Source organism: Salvelinus alpinus, chromosome 11, assembly GCF_045679555.1.
Source record: "Salvelinus alpinus chromosome 11, SLU_Salpinus.1, whole genome shotgun sequence".
Lineage (NCBI taxonomy): Eukaryota > Metazoa > Chordata > Actinopteri > Salmoniformes > Salmonidae > Salvelinus > Salvelinus alpinus.
Window position 1 is genome coordinate 8157292 of NC_092096.1, and position 18280 is coordinate 8175571.

At 43.4% G+C, this 18280-nt stretch overlaps 1 protein-coding gene across 1 annotated transcript in view; it reads left to right on the forward strand.

Annotated features, from left to right (window-relative positions):
- hmga2 (high mobility group AT-hook 2) overlaps nt 1-18280 on the forward strand; it is a 112056-nt gene that overhangs the window by 7679 nt on the left and 86097 nt on the right. Inside the window, exon 2 of the mRNA XM_071331645.1 lies at nt 5183-5269. Coding sequence (XP_071187746.1) covers nt 5183-5269 — 87 coding nt within the window. The remainder of the gene's footprint in view (nt 1-5182; nt 5270-18280) is intronic.

The window sequence follows — 18280 nt, forward strand, 5'->3', positions numbered from 1 at the left end:
TGTGAATGGTTCTCTACAGGTATCAGGTCAGTGTGAATGGTTCTCTACAGGTATCAGGTCAGTGTGAATGGTTCTCTACAGGTATCAGGTCAGTGTGAATGGTTCTCTACAGGTATCATGTCTGTGTGAATGGTTCTCTACAGGTATCAGGTCAGTGTGAATAGTTCTCTACAGGTATCAGGTCAGTGTGAATGGTTCTCTACTTCTCTACAGGTATCAGGTCTGTGTGAATGGTTCTCTACAGGTATCAGGTCTGTGTGAATGGTTCTCTACAGGTATCAGGTCAGTGTGAATGGTTCTCTACAGGTATCAGGTCAGTGTGAATGGTTCTCTACAGGTATCAGGTCTGTGTGAATGGTTCTCTACAGGTATCAGGTCAGTGTGAATAGTTCTCTACAGGTATCAGGTCAGTGTGAATGGTTCTCTACTTCTCTACAGGTATCAGGTCTGTGTGAATGGTTCTCTACAGGTATCAGGTCTGTGTGAATGGTTCTCTACAGGTATCAGGTCAGTGTGAATGGTTCTCTACTTCTCTACAGGTATCAGGTCTGTGTGAATGGTTCTCTACAGGTATCAGGTCTGTGTGAATGGTTCTCTACAGGTATCAGGTCAGTGTGAATGGTTCTCTACTTCTCTACAGGTATCAGGTCAGTGTGAATGGTTCTTTGCAGGTATCAGGTCAGTGTGAATGGGTCTCTTCAGGTATCAGGTCTGTGTGAATGGTTCTCTACAGGTATCAGGTCTGTGTGAATGGTTCTCTACTTCTCTACAGGTATCAGGTCTGTGTGAATGGTTCTCTACAGGTATCAGGTAAGTGTGAATGGTTCTCTACAGGTATCAGGTCTGTGTGAATGGTTCTCTACAGGTATCAGGTAAGTGTGAATGGTTCTCTACAGGTGTCAGGTCTGTGTGAATGGTTCTCTACAGGTATCAGGTCTGTGTGAATGGTTCTCTACAGGTATCAGGTCTGTGTGAATGGTTCTCTACAGGTATCAGGTCAGTGTGAATGGTTCTCTACAGGTATCAGGTCAGTGTGAATGGTTCTCTACTTCTCTACAGGTATCAGGTCAGTGTGAATGGTTCTCTACAGGTATCAGGTCAGTGTGAATGGTTCTCTACAGGTATCAGGTCAGTGTGAATGGTTCTCTACAGGTATCAGGTCTGTGTGAATGGTTCTCTACAGGTATCAGGTCAGTGTGAATGGTTCTCTACTGGTATCAGGTCAGTGTGAATGGTTCTCTACAGGTATCAGGTCTGTGTGAATGGTTCTCTACTGGTATCAGGTCAGTGTGAATGGTTCTCTACAGGTATCAGGTCTGTGTGAATGGTTCTCTACAGGTAACAGGTCTGTGTGAATGGTTCTCTACAGGTATCAAGTCAGTGTGAATGGTTCTCTACAGGTATCAGGTCAGTGTGAATGGTTCTCTACTTCTCTACAGGTATCAGGTCTGTGTGAATGGTTCTCTACAGGTATCAGGTCTGTGTGAATGGTTCTCTACAGGTATCAGGTCTGTGTGAATGGTTCTCTACAGGTATCAGGTCTGTGTGAATGGTTCTCTACAGGTATCAGGTCAGTGTGAATGGTTCTCTACAGGTATCAGGTCAGTGTGAATGGTTCTCTACAGGTATCAGGTCAGTGTGAATGGTTCTCTACAGGTATCAGGTCTGTGTGAATGGTTCTCTACAGGTATCAGGTCAGTGTGAATAGTTCTCTACAGGTATCAGGTCAGTGTGAATGGTTCTCTACTTCTCTACAGGTATCAGGTCTGTGTGAATGGTTCTCTACAGGTATCAGGTCCGTGTGAATGGTTCTCTACAGGTATCAGGTCAGTGTGAATGGTTCTCTACAGGTATCAGGTCAGTGTGAATGATTCTCTACAGGTATCAGGTCTGTGTGAATGGTTCTCTACAGGTATCAGGTCAGTGTGAATAGTTCTCTACAGGTATCAGGTCAGTGTGAATGGTTCTCTACTTCTCTACAGGTATCAGGTCTGTGTGAATGGTTCTCTACAGGTATCAGGTCTGTGTGAATGGTTCTCTACAGGTATCAGGTCAGTGTGAATGGTTCTCTACTTCTCTACAGGTATCAGGTCTGTGTGAATGGTTCTCTACAGGTATCAGGTCTGTGTGAATGGTTCTCTACAGGTATCAGGTCAGTGTGAATGGTTCTCTACTTCTCTACAGGTATCAGGTCTGTGTGAATGGTTCTCTACAGGTATCAGGTCTGTGTGAATGGTTCTCTACAGGTATCAGGTCAGTGTGAATGGTTCTCTGCAGGTATCAGGTCAGTGTGAATGGTTCTCTACAGGTATCAGGTCTGTGTGAATGGTTCTCTACAGGTATCAGGTCAGTGTGAATGGTTCTCTACAGGTATCAGGTCAGTGTGAATGGTTCTTTGCAGGTATCAGGTCAGTGTGAATGGGTCTCTTCAGGTATCAGGTCTGTGTGAATGGTTCTCTACAGGTATCAGGTCTGTGTGAATGGTTCTCTACTTCTCTACAGGTATCAGGTCTGTGTGAATGGTTCTCTACAGGTATCAGGTAAGTGTGAATGGTTCTCTACAGGTATCAGGTCTGTGTGAATGGTTCTCTACAGGTATCAGGTAAGTGTGAATGGTTCTCTACAGGTGTCAGGTCTGTTTGAATGGTTCTCTACAGGTATCAGGTCTGTGTGAATGGTTCTCTACAGGTATCAGGTCTGTGTGAATGGTTCTCTACAGGTATCAGGTCAGTGTGAATGGTTCTCTACAGGTATCAGGTCAGTGTGAATGGTTCTCTACTTCTCTACAGGTATCAGGTCAGTGTGAATGGTTCTCTACAGGTATCAGGTCAGTGTGAATGGTTCTCTACAGGTATCAGGTCAGTGTGAATGGTTCTCTACAGGTATCAGGTCTGTGTGAATGGTTCTCTACAGGTATCAGGTCAGTGTGAATGGTTCTCTACTGGTATCAGGTCAGTGTGAATGGTTCTCTACAGGTATCAGGTCTGTGTGAATGGTTCTCTACTGGTATCAGGTCAGTGTGAATGGTTCTCTACAGGTATCAGGTCTGTGTGAATGGTTCTCTACAGGTAACAGGTCTGTGTGAATGGTTCTCTACAGGTAACAGGTCTGTGTGAATGGTTCTCTACAGGTATCAGGTCAGTGTGAATGGTTCTCTACAGGTATCAGGTCAGTGTGAATGGTTCTCTACTTCTCTACAGGTATCAGGTCTGTGTGAATGGTTCTCTACAGGTATCAGGTCTGTGTGAATGGTTCTCTACAGGTATCAGGTCTGTGTGAATGGTTCTCTACAGGTATCAGGTCAGTGTGAATGGTTCTCTACAGGTATCAGGTCAGTGTGAATGGTTCTCTACAGGTATCAGGTCAGTGTGAATGGTTCTCTACAGGTATCATGTCTGTGTGAATGGTTCTCTACAGGTATCAGGTCAGTGTGAATAGTTCTCTACAGGTATCAGGTCAGTGTGAATGGTTCTCTACTTCTCTACAGGTATCAGGTCTGTGTGAATGGTTCTCTACAGGTATCAGGTCTGTGTGAATGGTTCTCTACAGGTATCAGGTCAGTGTGAATGGTTCTCTACAGGTATCAGGTCAGTGTGAATGGTTCTCTACAGGTATCAGGTCTGTGTGAATGGTTCTCTACAGGTATCAGGTCAGTGTGAATAGTTCTCTACAGGTATCAGGTCAGTGTGAATGGTTCTCTACTTCTCTACAGGTATCAGGTCTGTGTGAATGGTTCTCTACAGGTATCAGGTCTGTGTGAATGGTTCTCTACAGGTATCAGGTCAGTGTGAATGGTTCTCTACTTCTCTACAGGTATCAGGTCTGTGTGAATGGTTCTCTACAGGTATCAGGTCTGTGTGAATGGTTCTCTACAGGTATCAGGTCCGTGTGAATGGTTCTCTACCTCTCTAAAGTCCTCATGTATGTTTACCTAATTCTCTACAGGTATCAGGTCTGTGTGAATGGTTCTCTACAGGTATCAGGTCAGTGTGAATGGTTCTCTACGGGTATCAGGTCTGTGTGAATGGTTCTCTACAGGTATCAGGTCTGTGTGAATGGTTCTCTACTTCTCTACAGGTATCAGGTCTGTGTGAATGGTTCTCTACTTCTCTACAGGTATCAGGTCAGTGTGAATGGTTCTCTACAGGTATCAGGTCTGTGTGAATGGTTCTCTACGGGTATCAGGTCTGTGTGAATGGTTCTCTGCAGGTATCAGGTCTGTGTGAATGGTTCTCTACAGGTATCAGGTCTGTGTGAATGGTTCTCTACTTCTCTACAGGTAACAGGTCAGTGTGAATGGTTCTCTACAGGTATCAGGTCAGTGTGAATGGTTCTCTACAGGTATCAGGTCAGTGTGAATGGTTCTCTACTGGTATCAGGTCAGTGTGAATGGTTCTCTACAGGTAACAGGTCAGTGTGAATGGTTCTCTACAGGTATCAGGTCAGTGTGAATGGTTCTCTACTTCTCTACAGGTATCAGGTCAGTGTGAATGGTTCTCTACACATATCAGGTCAGTGTGAATGGTTCTCTACTGGTATCAGGTCAGTGTGAATGGTTCTCTACGCGTATCAAGAGACCACCAGTAAATGGTAGACAGACCAAGAGACCACCAGTAAATGGTAGACAGACTAAGAGACCACCAGTAAATGGTAGACAGACCAAGAGACCACCAGTAAATGGTAGACAGACCAAGAGACCACCAGTAAATGGTAGACAGACTAAGAGACCACCAGTAAATGGTAGACAGACCTAGAGACCACTAGTAGACAGACTACAGACCACCAGTAAATGGTAGACAGACTAGAGACCACCAGTAAATGGTAGACAGACTAAGAGACCACCAGTAGACAGACTAAGAGACCACCAGTAAATGGTCACATTGTTGAAAGGGACCTTTTCCTTCAGCAGAGAGAGAGTGGGGAAGGGAGGGGGGAGGAGAGGTGGTTATTGCGCCAGAGCTTTGTGCAATAAATAGGGAATAGGATGCAATTTGGGACACAGGCTATGTTTCCTGTCCTCAGTTCTCTAATCTACACTCAGCCCCATGTTCATGCTCACCTTGTTTCTCCCCCTGTCTGACTGACTGTCTGTCTGACTGTCTCTCTGTCTGTCTGACGGTCTTTATGTCTGTCTGACTGTCTCTATGTCTTTCTGTCTGACTGACTGTCTGTCTGCCCGTAGGAACCTACTGGAGAGCCCGGCCCTAAACGACCAAGGGGTCGTCCCAGAGGCAGCAAGAACAAATGCCCCTCCAAGGCAGCCGCCAGGGTGAGAACCATGCTACTGAACTTTAACACACACACACACACACACACACACACACACACACACACACACACACACACACACACACACACACACACACACACACACACACACACACACACACACACACACACACACACACACACACACACACACACACACACACACACCTCAACCTAACCCTAAACCTGACACACATGCAGGGACACAGTGCTATTGTATATATGAATTAAACCGTTGTCCTATGGGTGACCCCAGCAGGAACTAAACCGTTGTCCTATGGGTGGCCCCAGCAGGAACTAAACCGTTGGCCTATGGGTGACCCCAGCAGGAATTAAACCGTTGTCCTATGGGTGGCCCCAGCAGGAATTAAACCGTTGGCCTATGGGTGACCCCAGCAGGAATTAAACCGTTGTCCTATGGGTGACCCCAGCAGGAATTAAACCGTTGTCCTATGGGTGACCCCAGCAGGAATTAAACCGTTGTCCTATGGGTGACCCCAACAGGAACTAAACCGTTGTCCTATGGGTGACCCCAGCAGGAATTAAACCGTTGTCCTATGGGTGACCCCAGCAGGAATTAAACCGTTGTCCTATGGGTGACCCCAGCAGGAACTAAACCGTTGTCCTATGGGTGACCCCAGCAGGAAATAAACCGTTGTCCCATGGGTGACCCCAGCAGGAATTAAACCGTTGTCCTATGGGTGACCCCAGCAGGAACTAAACCGTTGTCCTATGGGTGACCCCAGCAGGAATTAAACCGTTGTCCTATGGGTGACCTCAGCAGGAATTAAACCGTTGTCCTATGGGTGACCCCAGCAGGAATTAAACCGTTGTCCTATGGGTGACCCCAGCAGGAACTAAACCGTTGTCCTATGGGTGACCCCAGCAGGAATTAAACCGTTGTCCTATGGGTGACCCCAGCAGGAATTAAACCGTTGTCCTATGGGTGACCCCAGCAGGAATTAAACCGTTGTCCTATGGGTGACCCCAGCAGGAACTAAACCGTTGTCCTATGGGTGGGCCCAGCAGGAACTAAACCGTTGTCCTATGGGTGACCCCAGCAGGAATTAAACCGTTGTCCTATGGGTGACCCCAGCAGGAATTAAACCGTTGTCCTATGGGTGACCTCAGCAGGAATTAAACCGTTGTCCTATGGGTGACCCCAGCAGGAACTAAACCCACGTTCCTGGCATTGTAAACGTGGGTTTTGTAAAACAACAATAGGATGACTCATGTATTTGGCAGATTATTGTCAATGCAGTGACAACATGTCCAAATCAAGACTCCCATTTCAGCAGCTTCCTTCTATGAGCCAACAGGGGGAAAAGTCTACAGCAGTGGTCCCCAACCTCTTCCTGAGCTCAGATCACTTTCTTGAGTCAAAACGCAAGCCGATGATCTACCGCTGAGATTTCTTTTATAAACATGACTTAAAAAACATAAGTCTATGCAACATTAACCAATTAAAACCAGTTCTGTAGCAATGAGGTTTGTGCAGTAGGCTTTAGGCCCAGTACATTATCACTGCATATTGGCTAAGCTTGAATTGCCCTGCTAATGTTGTTCTCAGACCATTTAGAAATGATATTTCAACATGTTAGCTACAGTATATGATCACACTGGTAATAGAGTATTTGTTGTATTACTTGTGAGGCACAGCTGAGTGAGGATAAGAACACAGACCTGATACATACATTGAATTAGCTTTTTATTACTGGACTGATGGTGCCTGCATCTGATGGTCAGTCTCTGCAGAGGAGGGAGAGAGGGAAGGAGAGAGGGAAGGAGGGAGAGAGGGAGGGAGAGAGGGAGGGAGAGAGGGGAGGAGAGAGGCTGCATCTGATGGTCAGTCTCAGCAGAGGGAGAGAGGGAAGGAGAGAGGGAAGGAGAGAGGGAGGGAGAGAGGGGAGGAGAGAGGCTGCATCTGATGGTCAGTCTCAGCAGAGGGAGAGAGGGAAGGAGAGAGGGAAGGAGAGAGGGGAGGGGAGGAGAGAGGGAAGGAGAGAGGGAGGGAGAGAGGGGAGGAGAGTGGGAAGGAGAGAGGGAGGGAGAGAGGGAAGGAGAGAGGGAAGGAGAGAGGGAGGGAGAGAGGGGAGGAGAGAGGGGTGGAGAGAGGGGAGGAGAGCGGGGAGGAGAGCGGGGAGGAGAGAGGGGAGGAGAGAGGGAAGGAGAGAGGGAAGGAGAGAGGGGAGGAGAGAGGGAAGGAGAGAGGGAAGGAGAGAGGGGAGGAGAGAGGGAGGGAGGGAGAGAGGGGAGGAGAGAGGGAAGGAGAGAGGGAGGGAGAGAGGGGAGGAGAGAGGGAGGGAGAGAGGGAAGGAGAGAGGGGAGGAGAGAGGGAAGGAGAGAGGGAGGAGAGAGGGAAGGAGAGAGGGAAGGAGAGAGGGGAGGAGAGAGGGGAGGAGAGAGGGAAGGAGAGAGGGGAGGAGAGAGGGGAGGAGAGATGATGCATCTCATCGTTCCTCTGTTCTTCCTCCCTCCACTGACTGACCATCAGTCTTCCAGCTGATGGAGAAACTCCAGTCTCACTTCATTATTTTCATGCACCAATTCATGTTGTTACTCGTATGACCAGAGAACGTGAAATATTCCTTCGATATTACAAAAAGGAACCAAAGCAGTTAATTACACCGCACGTTTATCTTATCTTTGTAATGTGAGTTTATAAGGGAGCTGCCATTTTACGGCTTTATGAAAGTGTTGAATAAAGTGTTGACAACGATGAATAACTTAAACATGAAGTTACTCATAAAAACAGCAGCTACTTGCTGTATTCGTTGACAGTCTCTCTCTCTAGTCGTGGTTTTAAACGTTTTGAAGTCTCACACTGTAGTCGACTATCAGCTTAGCTGTTGGCTGGTAGAGGCTGCAGGTCATCTGAGCTATCTGATTGGCCAGGGGTAGGCCTATAGGTGCACTTGATTTGCTCTCCGGGCCCGCCCGCCGGGCAGGCAGCGTTTGTACCTTCAGACACATGAATTGGTTCAGAATGGGATCCGTTCGACGACCCGGCGCGCAGGGCAGCTGAATCAAACTGCCCTCGTGCAAACAGAGAGAAACAAACGGGGAAACAAATAGGAACGCAAGGCTTTATCATCGACCTTTTTACTGAACTGTTTGGCGATCGACTAGGAAAGCCTGGAAATGGCAGGTGCTTCTACACCTGCATTGCTTGCTGTTTGGGGTTTTAGGCTGGGTTTCTGTACAGCACTTTGAGATATCAGCTGATGTACGAAGGGCTTCATAAATACATTTGATTGATTGATTGATTGATTGATTGATTGATAAACGTAAAGGAGATACTGAGGTGAAAGGAGTCGGAGCTGAGCAGGCACCTTCTACGTTCACTTTCTGTTCCTCAAATCAATCACAGCGACGACCATCCTGAGAGATGAGGTGATGTGTACGGTCGGCAGGGCTTGATGTACAGGGCTTGATGTACGGGGCTTGATGTACGGGGCTTGATGTACAGGGCTTGATGTACAGGGCTTGATGTACAGGGCTTGATATACAGGGCTTGATATACAGGGCTTGATATACAGGGCTTGTTGTACAGGGCTTGATATACCGGGCTTGATATACAGGGCTTGATATGCAGGGCTTGATATACAGAGCTTGGCCTTAGGATTGGCTAAGATTCTGGCCTATCCAAAGCATTGTGCCGTGTTAATTATGGCCTTAGCATTGGCTAAGATTCTGACCTATCCAAAGCATTGTGCCTTGTTAATTATGGCCTTAGTGGTTTAAACGTGTTATCACATGATCATATGGGATCCCCACACATGATGTATTTAGGTACTAGTTGGCTGGCACAGCCCTGAATATGTGGAAACTTGTCTTGTATCCCCAAGTTACTCATTCAATCATTAACATTGTATTCTAATCAGGCTCCAAGGCCACCCAGAGCTGTGGAGATTAGTGTGATCATCCCTTCAGTACCTCTGTCTAGATGACATGATAAATACATATACATATAGATATATATATTCTCCACTGAGCAGCGGCAGTCATTGTTGGATCCTGATCCATATACAATGTACCAGTCTGCTCATTTAAACCCTCCTCTATCTCCTCCTTTACCTCCTCCTGTCCTCCTTTACCTCCTCCTGTCTTCCTCTCCTCCTCCACCTCCTGTCCTCCTCCTTTCCTACTCCTGTCCTACTCCTACTCCTGTCCTACTCCACTTCCTGTCCTCCTCCTCCTGTCCTCCACCTCCTGTCCTCCTCCTCCTGTCCTTCTCCACCTCCTGTCCTCCTCCTGTCCTCCTCCTCCTGTCTTTCTCCACCTCCTGTCCTCCTCCTGTCCTCCACCTCCTGGACTCCTCCTCCTGTCCTCCTCCTCCTGTCCTCCACCTCCTGTCCTCCTCCTCCTGTCCTTCTCCACCTCCTGTCCTCCTCCTGTCCTCCACCTCCTGTCCTCCTCCTTCTTCCCCAACTAGCCTTCCTTCCATCCCAGTTTGACCTGAGGAGGCCAGGCCGTGCTAATGAGTAGTGGCTGGTCCTTACACACACATGCACACGCACGCACACACAGACACACACACAACGGGACTAAAATGAAAACACTGTGAGGGTGTTGTGTTACAGACCATTAAATTAAAACACTGTGAGGGTGTTGTGTTACAGACCATTAAATGAAAACACTGAGGGTGTTGTGTTACAGACCATTAAATTAAAACACTGAGGGTGTTGTGTTACAGACCATTAAATGAAAACACTGTGAGGGTGTTGTGTTACAGACCATTAAATGAAAACACTGTGAGGGTGTTGTGTTACAGACCATTAAATGAAAACACTGAGGGTGTTGTGTTACAGACCATTAAATGAAAACACTGTGAGGGTGTTGTGTTACAGACCATTAAATGAAAACACTGTGAGGGTGTTGTGTTACAGACCATTAAATGAAAACACTGTGAGGGTGTTGTGTTACAGACCATTAAATGAAAACACTGTGAGAGTGTTGTGTTACAGACCATTAAATGAAAACACTGTGAGGGTGTTGTGTTACAGACCATTAAATGAAAACACCGTGAGGGTGTTGTGTTACAGACCATTAAATGAAAACACTGTGAGGGTGTTGTGTTACAGACCATTAAATGAAAACACTGTGAGGGTGTTGTGTTACAGACCATTAAATGAAAACACTGTGAGGGTGTTGTGTTACAGACCATTAAATGAAAACACCGTGAGGGTGTTGTGTTACAGACCATTAAATGAAAACACTGTGAGGGTGTTGTGTTACAGACCATTAAATGAAAACACCGTGAGGGTGTTGTGTTACAGACCATTAAATTAAAACACTGTGAGGGTGTTGTGTTACAGACCATTAAATGAAAACACTGTGAGGGTGTTGTGTTACAGACCATTAAATTAAAACACTGTGAGGGTGTTGTGTTACAGACCATTAAATTAAAACACTGTGAGGGTGTTGTGTTACAGACCATTAAATGAAAACACTGTGAGGGTGTTGTGTTACAGACCATTAAATGAAAACACGGTGAGGGTGTTGTGTTACAGACCATTAAATGAAAACACTGTGAGGGTGTTGTGTTACAGACCATTAAATGAAAACACTGTGAGGGTGTTGTGTTACAGACCATTAAATGAAAACACCGTGAGGGTGTTGTGTTACAGACCATTAAATTAAAACACTGTGAGGGTGTTGTGTTACAGACCATTAAATTAAAACACTGTGAGGGTGTTGTGTTACAGACCATTAAATTAAAACACTGTGAGGGTGTTGTGTTACAGACCATTAAATTAAAACACTGTGAGGGTGTTGTGTTACAGACCATTAAATGAAAACACTGAGGGTGTTGTGTTACAGACCATTAAATGAAAACACTGTGAGGGTGTTGTGTTACAGACCATTAAATGAAAACACTGTGAGGGTGTTGTGTTACAGACCATTAAATGAAAACACTGAGGGTGTTGTGTTACAGACCATTAAATGAAAACACTGTGAGGGTGTTGTGTTACAGACCATTAAATTAAAACACTGTGAGGGTGTTGTGTTACAGACCATTAAATTAAAACACTGTGAGGGTGTTGTGTTACAGACCATTAAATGAAAACACTGTGAGGGTGTTGTGTTACAGACCATTAAATTAAAACACTGTGAGGGTGTTGTGTTACAGACCATTAAATTAAAACACTGTGAGGGTGTTGTGTTACAGACCATTAAATGAAAACACTGTGAGGGTGTTGTGTTACAGACCATTAAATGAAAACACTGTGAGGGTGTTGTGTTACAGACCATTAAATCCCCTCATTAAAAATGCAAGCAGACAACTGGGTTAAAGAACACTGATTGGCTGTCGTGGTGGTGAGCCGCAGTGCTTGAAATGGACTGAAATAAGTGCTGGTACTCAATTTAGGTGCTGGTAATGTTTATATTTAGGTGCTGGTAATGGTAATGTTTATATTTAGGTGCTGGTAATGTTTATATTTAGGTGCTGGTAATGGTAATGTTTATATTTAGGTGCTGGTAATGTTTATATTTAGGTGCTGGTAATGTTTATATTTAGGTGCTGGTAATGGTAATGTTTATATTTAGTTGCTAGTAATGTTTATATTTAGGTGCTGGTAATGTTTATATTTAGGTGCTGGTAATGTTTATATTTAGGTGCTGGTAATGTTTATATTTAGGTGCTGGTAATGTTTATATTTAGGTGCTGGTAATGGTAATGTTTATATTTAGGTGCTGGTAATGTTTATATTTAGGTGCTGGTAATGGTAATGTTTATATTTAGTTGCTAGTAATGTTTATATTTAGGTGCTGGTAATGTTTATATTTAGGTGCTGGTAATGTTTATATTTAGGTGCTGGTACTCAATTTAGGTGCTGGTAATGTTTATATTTAGGTGCTGGTAATGTTTATATTTAGGTGCTGTAATGGTAATGTTTATATTTAGGTGCTGGTAATGTTTATATTTAGGTGCTGGTAATGTTTATATTTAGGTGCTGGTAATGTTTATATTTAGGTGCTGGTAATGTTTATATTTAGGTGCTGGTAATGTTTATATTTAGGTGCTGGTAATGATAATGTTTATATTTAGGTGCTGGTAATGGTAATGTTTATATTTAGTTGCTAGTAATGTTTTTATTTAGGTGCTGGTAATGGTAATGTAATTACCAGTCAAGTTGTCTAACAATACGACAGAAGGCTGTTAACCAGCCAAGTTGTCTAACAATACGACAGAAGACTGTTAACTAGTCAAGTTGTCTAACAATACGACAGAAGGCTGTTAACCAGTCAAGTTGTCTCACAATACGACAGAAGGCTGTTAACCAGTCAAGTTGTCTAACAATACGACAGAAGGCTGTTAACCAGTCAAGTTGTCTAACAATACGACAGAAGGCTGTTAACCAGTCAAGTTGTCTAACAATACGACAGAAGGCTGTTAACCAGTCAAGTTGTCTAACAATACGACAGAAGACTGTTAACCAGTCAAGTTGTCTAACAATACGACAGAAGGCTGTTAACCAGTCAAGTTGTCTAACAATACGACAGAAGACTGTTAACTAGCCAAGTTGTCTAACAATACGACAGAAGACTGTTAACCAGCCAAGTTGTCTAACAATACGACAGAAGGCTGTTAACTAGTCAAGTTGTCTAACAATACGACAGAAGGCTGTTAACCAGTCAAGTTGTCTAACAATACGACAGAAGGCTGTTAACTAGTCAAGTTGTCTAACAATACGACAGAAGACTGTTAACCAGTCAAGTTGTCTAACAATACGACAGAAGACTGTTAACCAGCCAAGTTGTCTAACAATACGACAGAAGACTGTTAACCAGTCAAGTTGTCTAACAATACGACAGAAGGCTGTTAACCAGTCAAGTTGTCTAACAATACGACAGAAGGCTGTTAACCAGTCAAGTTGTCTGACAATACGACAGAAGGCTGTTAACCAGTCAAGTTGTCTAACAATACGACAGAAGGCTGTTAACCAGTCAAGTTGTCTGACAATACGACAGAAGGCTGTTAACCAGTCAAGTTGTCTGACAATACGACAGAAGGCTGTTAACCAGTCAAGTTGTCTAACAATACGACAGAAGGCTGTTAACCAGTCAAGTTGTCTGACAATACGACAGAAGGCTGTTAACCAGTCAAGTTGTCTAACAATACGACAGAAGGCTGTTAACCAGTCAAGTTGTCTGACAATACGACAGAAGGCTGTTAACCAGTCAAGTTGTCTGACAATACGACAGAAGGCTGTTAACCAGTCAAGTTGTCTAACAATACGACAGAAGGCTGTTAACCAGTCAAGTTGTCTGACAATACGACAGAAGGCTGTTAACTAGTCAAGTTGTCTAACAATACGACAGAAGGCTGTTAACTAGTCAAGTTGTCTAACAATACGACAGAAGACTGTTAACTAGTCAAGTTGTCTAACAATACGACAGAAGACTGTTAACCAGTCAAGTTGTCTAACAATACGACAGAAGGCTGTTAACCAGTCAAGTTGTCTAACAATACGACAGAAGACTGTTAACCAGCCAAGTTGTCTAACAATACGACAGAAGGCTGTACGTTAACCAGTCAAGTTGTCTAACAATACGACAGAAGACTGTTAACCAGTCAAGTTGTCTAACAATACGACAGAAGGCTGTTAACCAGTCAAGTTGTCTAACAATACGACAGAAGGCTGTTAACCAGTCAAGTTGTCTAACAATACGACAGAAGGCTGTTAACCAGTCAAGTTGTCTAACAATACGACAGAAGGCTGTTAACCAGTCAAGTTGTCTAACAATACGACAGAAGGCTGTTAACCAGTCAAGTTGTCTAACAATACGACAGAAGGCTGTTAACCAGTCAAGTTGTCTAACAATACGACAGAAGACTGTTAACCAGCCAAGTTGTCTAACAATACGACAGAAGGCTGTTAACTAGTCAAGTTGTCTAACAATACGACAGAAGACTGTTAACCAGCCAAGTTGTCTAACAATACGACAGAAGACTGTTAACCAGTCAAGTTGTCTAACAATACGACAGAAGACTGTTAACCAGTCAAGTTGTCTAACAATACGACAGAAGACTGTTAACCAGCCAAGTTGTCTAACAATACGACAGAAGACTGTTAACCAGTCAAGTTGTCTAACAATACGACAGAAGGCTGTTAACCAGTCAAGTTGTCTAACAATACGACAGAAGACTGTTAACCAGTCAAGTTGTCTAACAATACGACAGAAGACTGTTAACCAGTCAAGTTGTCTAACAATACGACAGAAGACTGTTAACTAGTCAAGTTGTCTAACAATACGACAGAAGACTGTTAACCAGTCAAGTTGTCTAACAATACGACAGAAGGCTGTTAACCAGTCACGTTGTCTAACAATACGACAGAAGGCTGTTAACTAGTCAAGTTGTCTAACAATACGACAGAAGGCTGTTAACCAGTCAAGTTGTCTAACAATACGACAGAAGGCTGTTAACTAGTCACGTTGTCTAACAATACGACAGAAGGCTGTTAACTAGTCAAGTTGTCTAACAATACGACAGAAGGCTGTTAACCAGTCACGTTGTCTAACAATACGACAGAAGGCTGTTAACTAGTCAAGTTGTCTAACAATACGACAGAAGACTGTTAACTAGTCAAGTTGTCTAACAATACGACAGAAGGCTGTTAACCAGTCAAGTTGTCTAACAATACGACAGAAGGCTGTTAACTAGTCAAGTTGTCTAACAATACGACAGAAGACTGTTAACTAGTCAAGTTGTCTAACAATACGACAGAAGACTGTTAACTAGTCAAGTTGTCTAACAATACGACAGAAGGCTGTTAACCAGTCAAGTTGTCTAACAATACGACAGAAGGCTGTTAACCAGTCAAGTTGTCTAACAATACGACAGAAGGCTGTTAACTAGTCAAGTTGTCTAACAATACGACAGAAGGCTGTTAACCAGTCAAGTTGTCTAACAATACGACAGAAGGCTGTTAACTAGTCAAGTTGTCTAACAATACGACAGAAGGCTGTTAACTAGTCAAGTTGTCTAACAATACGACAGAAGGCTGTTAACTAGTCAAGTTGTCTAACAATACGACAGAAGGCTGTTAACTAGTCAAGTTGTCTAACAATACGACAGAAGGCTGTTAACCAGTCAAGTTGTCTAACAATACGACAGAAGACTGTTAACCAGTCAAGTTGTCTAACAATACGACAGAAGGCTGTTAACCAGTCAAGTTGTCTAACAATACGACAGAAGGCTGTACGTTAACCAGTCAAGTTGTCTAACAATACGACAGAAGACTGTTAACCAGTCAAGTTGTCTAACAATACGTCAGAAGACTGTTAACTAGTCAAGTTGTCTAACAATACGACAGAAGGCTGTTAACCAGTCAAGTTGTCTAACAATACGACAGAAGACTGTTAACCAGTCAAGTTGTCTAACAATACGACAGAAGGCTGTTAACCAGTCAAGTTGTCTAACAATACGACAGAAGGCTGTTAACCAGTCAAGTTGTCTAACAATACGACAGAAGGCTGTTAACCAGTCAAGTTGTCTAACAATACGACAGAAGGCTGTTAACCAGTCAAGTTGTCTAACAATACGACAGAAGACTGTTAACCAGTCAAGTTGTCTAACAATACGACAGAAGGCTGTTAACCAGTCAAGTTGTCTAACAATACGACAGAAGGCTGTTAACCAGTCAAGTTGTCTAACAATACGACAGAAGGCTGTTAACCAGTCAAGTTGTCTAACAATACGACAGAAGGCTGTTAACCAGTCAAGTTGTCTAACAATACGACAGAAGACTGTTAACTAGTCAAGTTGTCTAACAATACGACAGAAGGCTGTTAACCAGTCAAGTTGTCTAACAATACGACAGAAGGCTGTTAACCAGTCAAGTTGTCTAACAATACGACAGAAGGCTGTTAACTAGTCAAGTTGTCTAACAATACGACAGAAGGCTGTTAACCAGTCAAGTTGTCTAACAATACGACAGAAGGCTGTTAACCAGTCAAGTTGTCTAACAATACGACAGAAGGCTGTTAACCAGTCAAGTTGTCTAACAATACGACAGAAGGCTGTTAACCAGTCAAGTTGTCTAACAATACGACAGAAGGCTGTACGTTAACCAGTCAAGTTGTCTAACAATACGACAGAAGACTGTTAACTAGTCAAGTTGTCTAACAATACGACAGAAGACTGTTAACCAGTCAAGTTGTCTAACAATACGACAGAAGACTGTTAACTAGTCAAGTTGTCTAACAATACGACAGAAGGCTGTTAACCAGTCAAGTTGTCTAACAATACGACAGAAGGCTGTTAACCAGTCAAGTTGTCTAACAATACGACAGAAGGCTGTACGTTAACCAGTCAAGTTGTCTAACAATACGACAGAAGACTGTTAACTAGTCAAGTTGTCTAACAATACGACAGAAGGCTGTTAACCAGCCAAGTTGTCTAACAATACGACAGAAGACTGTTAACTAGTCAAGTTGTCTAACAATACGACAGAAGGCTGTTAACCAGTCAAGTTGTTTGACAATACGACAGAAGACTGTTAACCAGTCAAGTTGTCTAACAATACGACAGAAGGCTGTTAACTAGTCAAGTTGTCTAACAATACGACAGAAGACTGTTAACCAGTCAAGTTGTCTAACAATACGACAGAAGGCTGTTAACCAGTCAAGTTGTCTAACAATACGACAGAAGACTGTTAACCAGCCAAGTTGTCTAACAATACGACAGAAGGCTGTTAACCAGTCAAGTTGTCTAACAATACGACAGAAGGCTGTTAACCAGCCAAGTTGTCTAACAATACGACAGAAGACTGTTAACCAGTCAAGTTGTCTAACAATACGACAGAAGACTGTTAACTAGTCAAGTTGTCTAACAATACGACAGAAGGCTGTTAACCAGTCAAGTTGTTTGACAATACGACAGAAGACTGTTAACCAGTCAAGTTGTCTAACAATACGACAGAAGGCTGTTAACTAGTCAAGTTGTCTAACAATACGACAGAAGACTGTTAACCAGTCAAGTTGTCTAACAATACGACAGAAGACTGTTAACTAGTCAAGTTGTCTAACAATACGACAGAAGGCTGTTAACCAGTCAAGTTGTTTGACAATACGACAGAAGACTGTTAACCAGTCAAGTTGTCTAACAATACGACAGAAGGCTGTTAACTAGTCAAGTTGTCTAACAATACGACAGAAGACTGTTAACCAGTCAAGTTGTCTAACAATACGACAGAAGGCTGTTAACCAGTCAAGTTGTCTAACAATACGACAGAAGGCTGTTAACCAGTCAAGTTGTCTAACAATACGACAGAAGGCTGTTAACCAGTCAAGTTGTCTAACAATACGACAGAAGGCTGTTAACCAGTCAAGTTGTCTAACAATACGACAGAAGGCTGTTAACCAGTCAAGTTGTCTAACAATACGACAGAAGGCTGTTAACCAGTCAAGTTGTCTAACAATACGACAGAAGACTGTTAACTAGTCAAGTTGTCTAACAATACGACAGAAGACTGTTAACCAGTCAAGTTGTCTAACAATACGACAGAAGGCTGTTAACCAGTCAAGTTGTCTAACAATACGACAGAAGGCTGTTAACCAGTCAAGTTGTCTAACAATACGACAGAAGGCTGTTAACCAGTCAAGTTGTCTAACAATACGACAGAAGGCTGTACGTTAACCAGTCAAGTTGTCTAACAATACGACAGAAGACTGTTAACCAGTCAAGTTGTCTAACAATACGACAGAAGGCTGTTAACCAGTCAAGTTGTCTAACAATACGACAGAAGGCTGTTAACCAGTCAAGTTGTCTAACAATACGACAGAAGGCTGTACGTTAACCAGTCAAGTTGTCTAACAATACGACAGAAGGCTGTTAACCAGCCAAGTTGTCTAACAATACGACAGAAGACTGTTAACCAGTCAAGTTGTCTAACAATACGACAGAAGGCTGTTAACTAGTCAAGTTGTCTAACAATACGACAGAAGACTGTTAACCAGCCAAGTTGTCTAACAATACGACAGAAGGCTGTACGTTAACCAG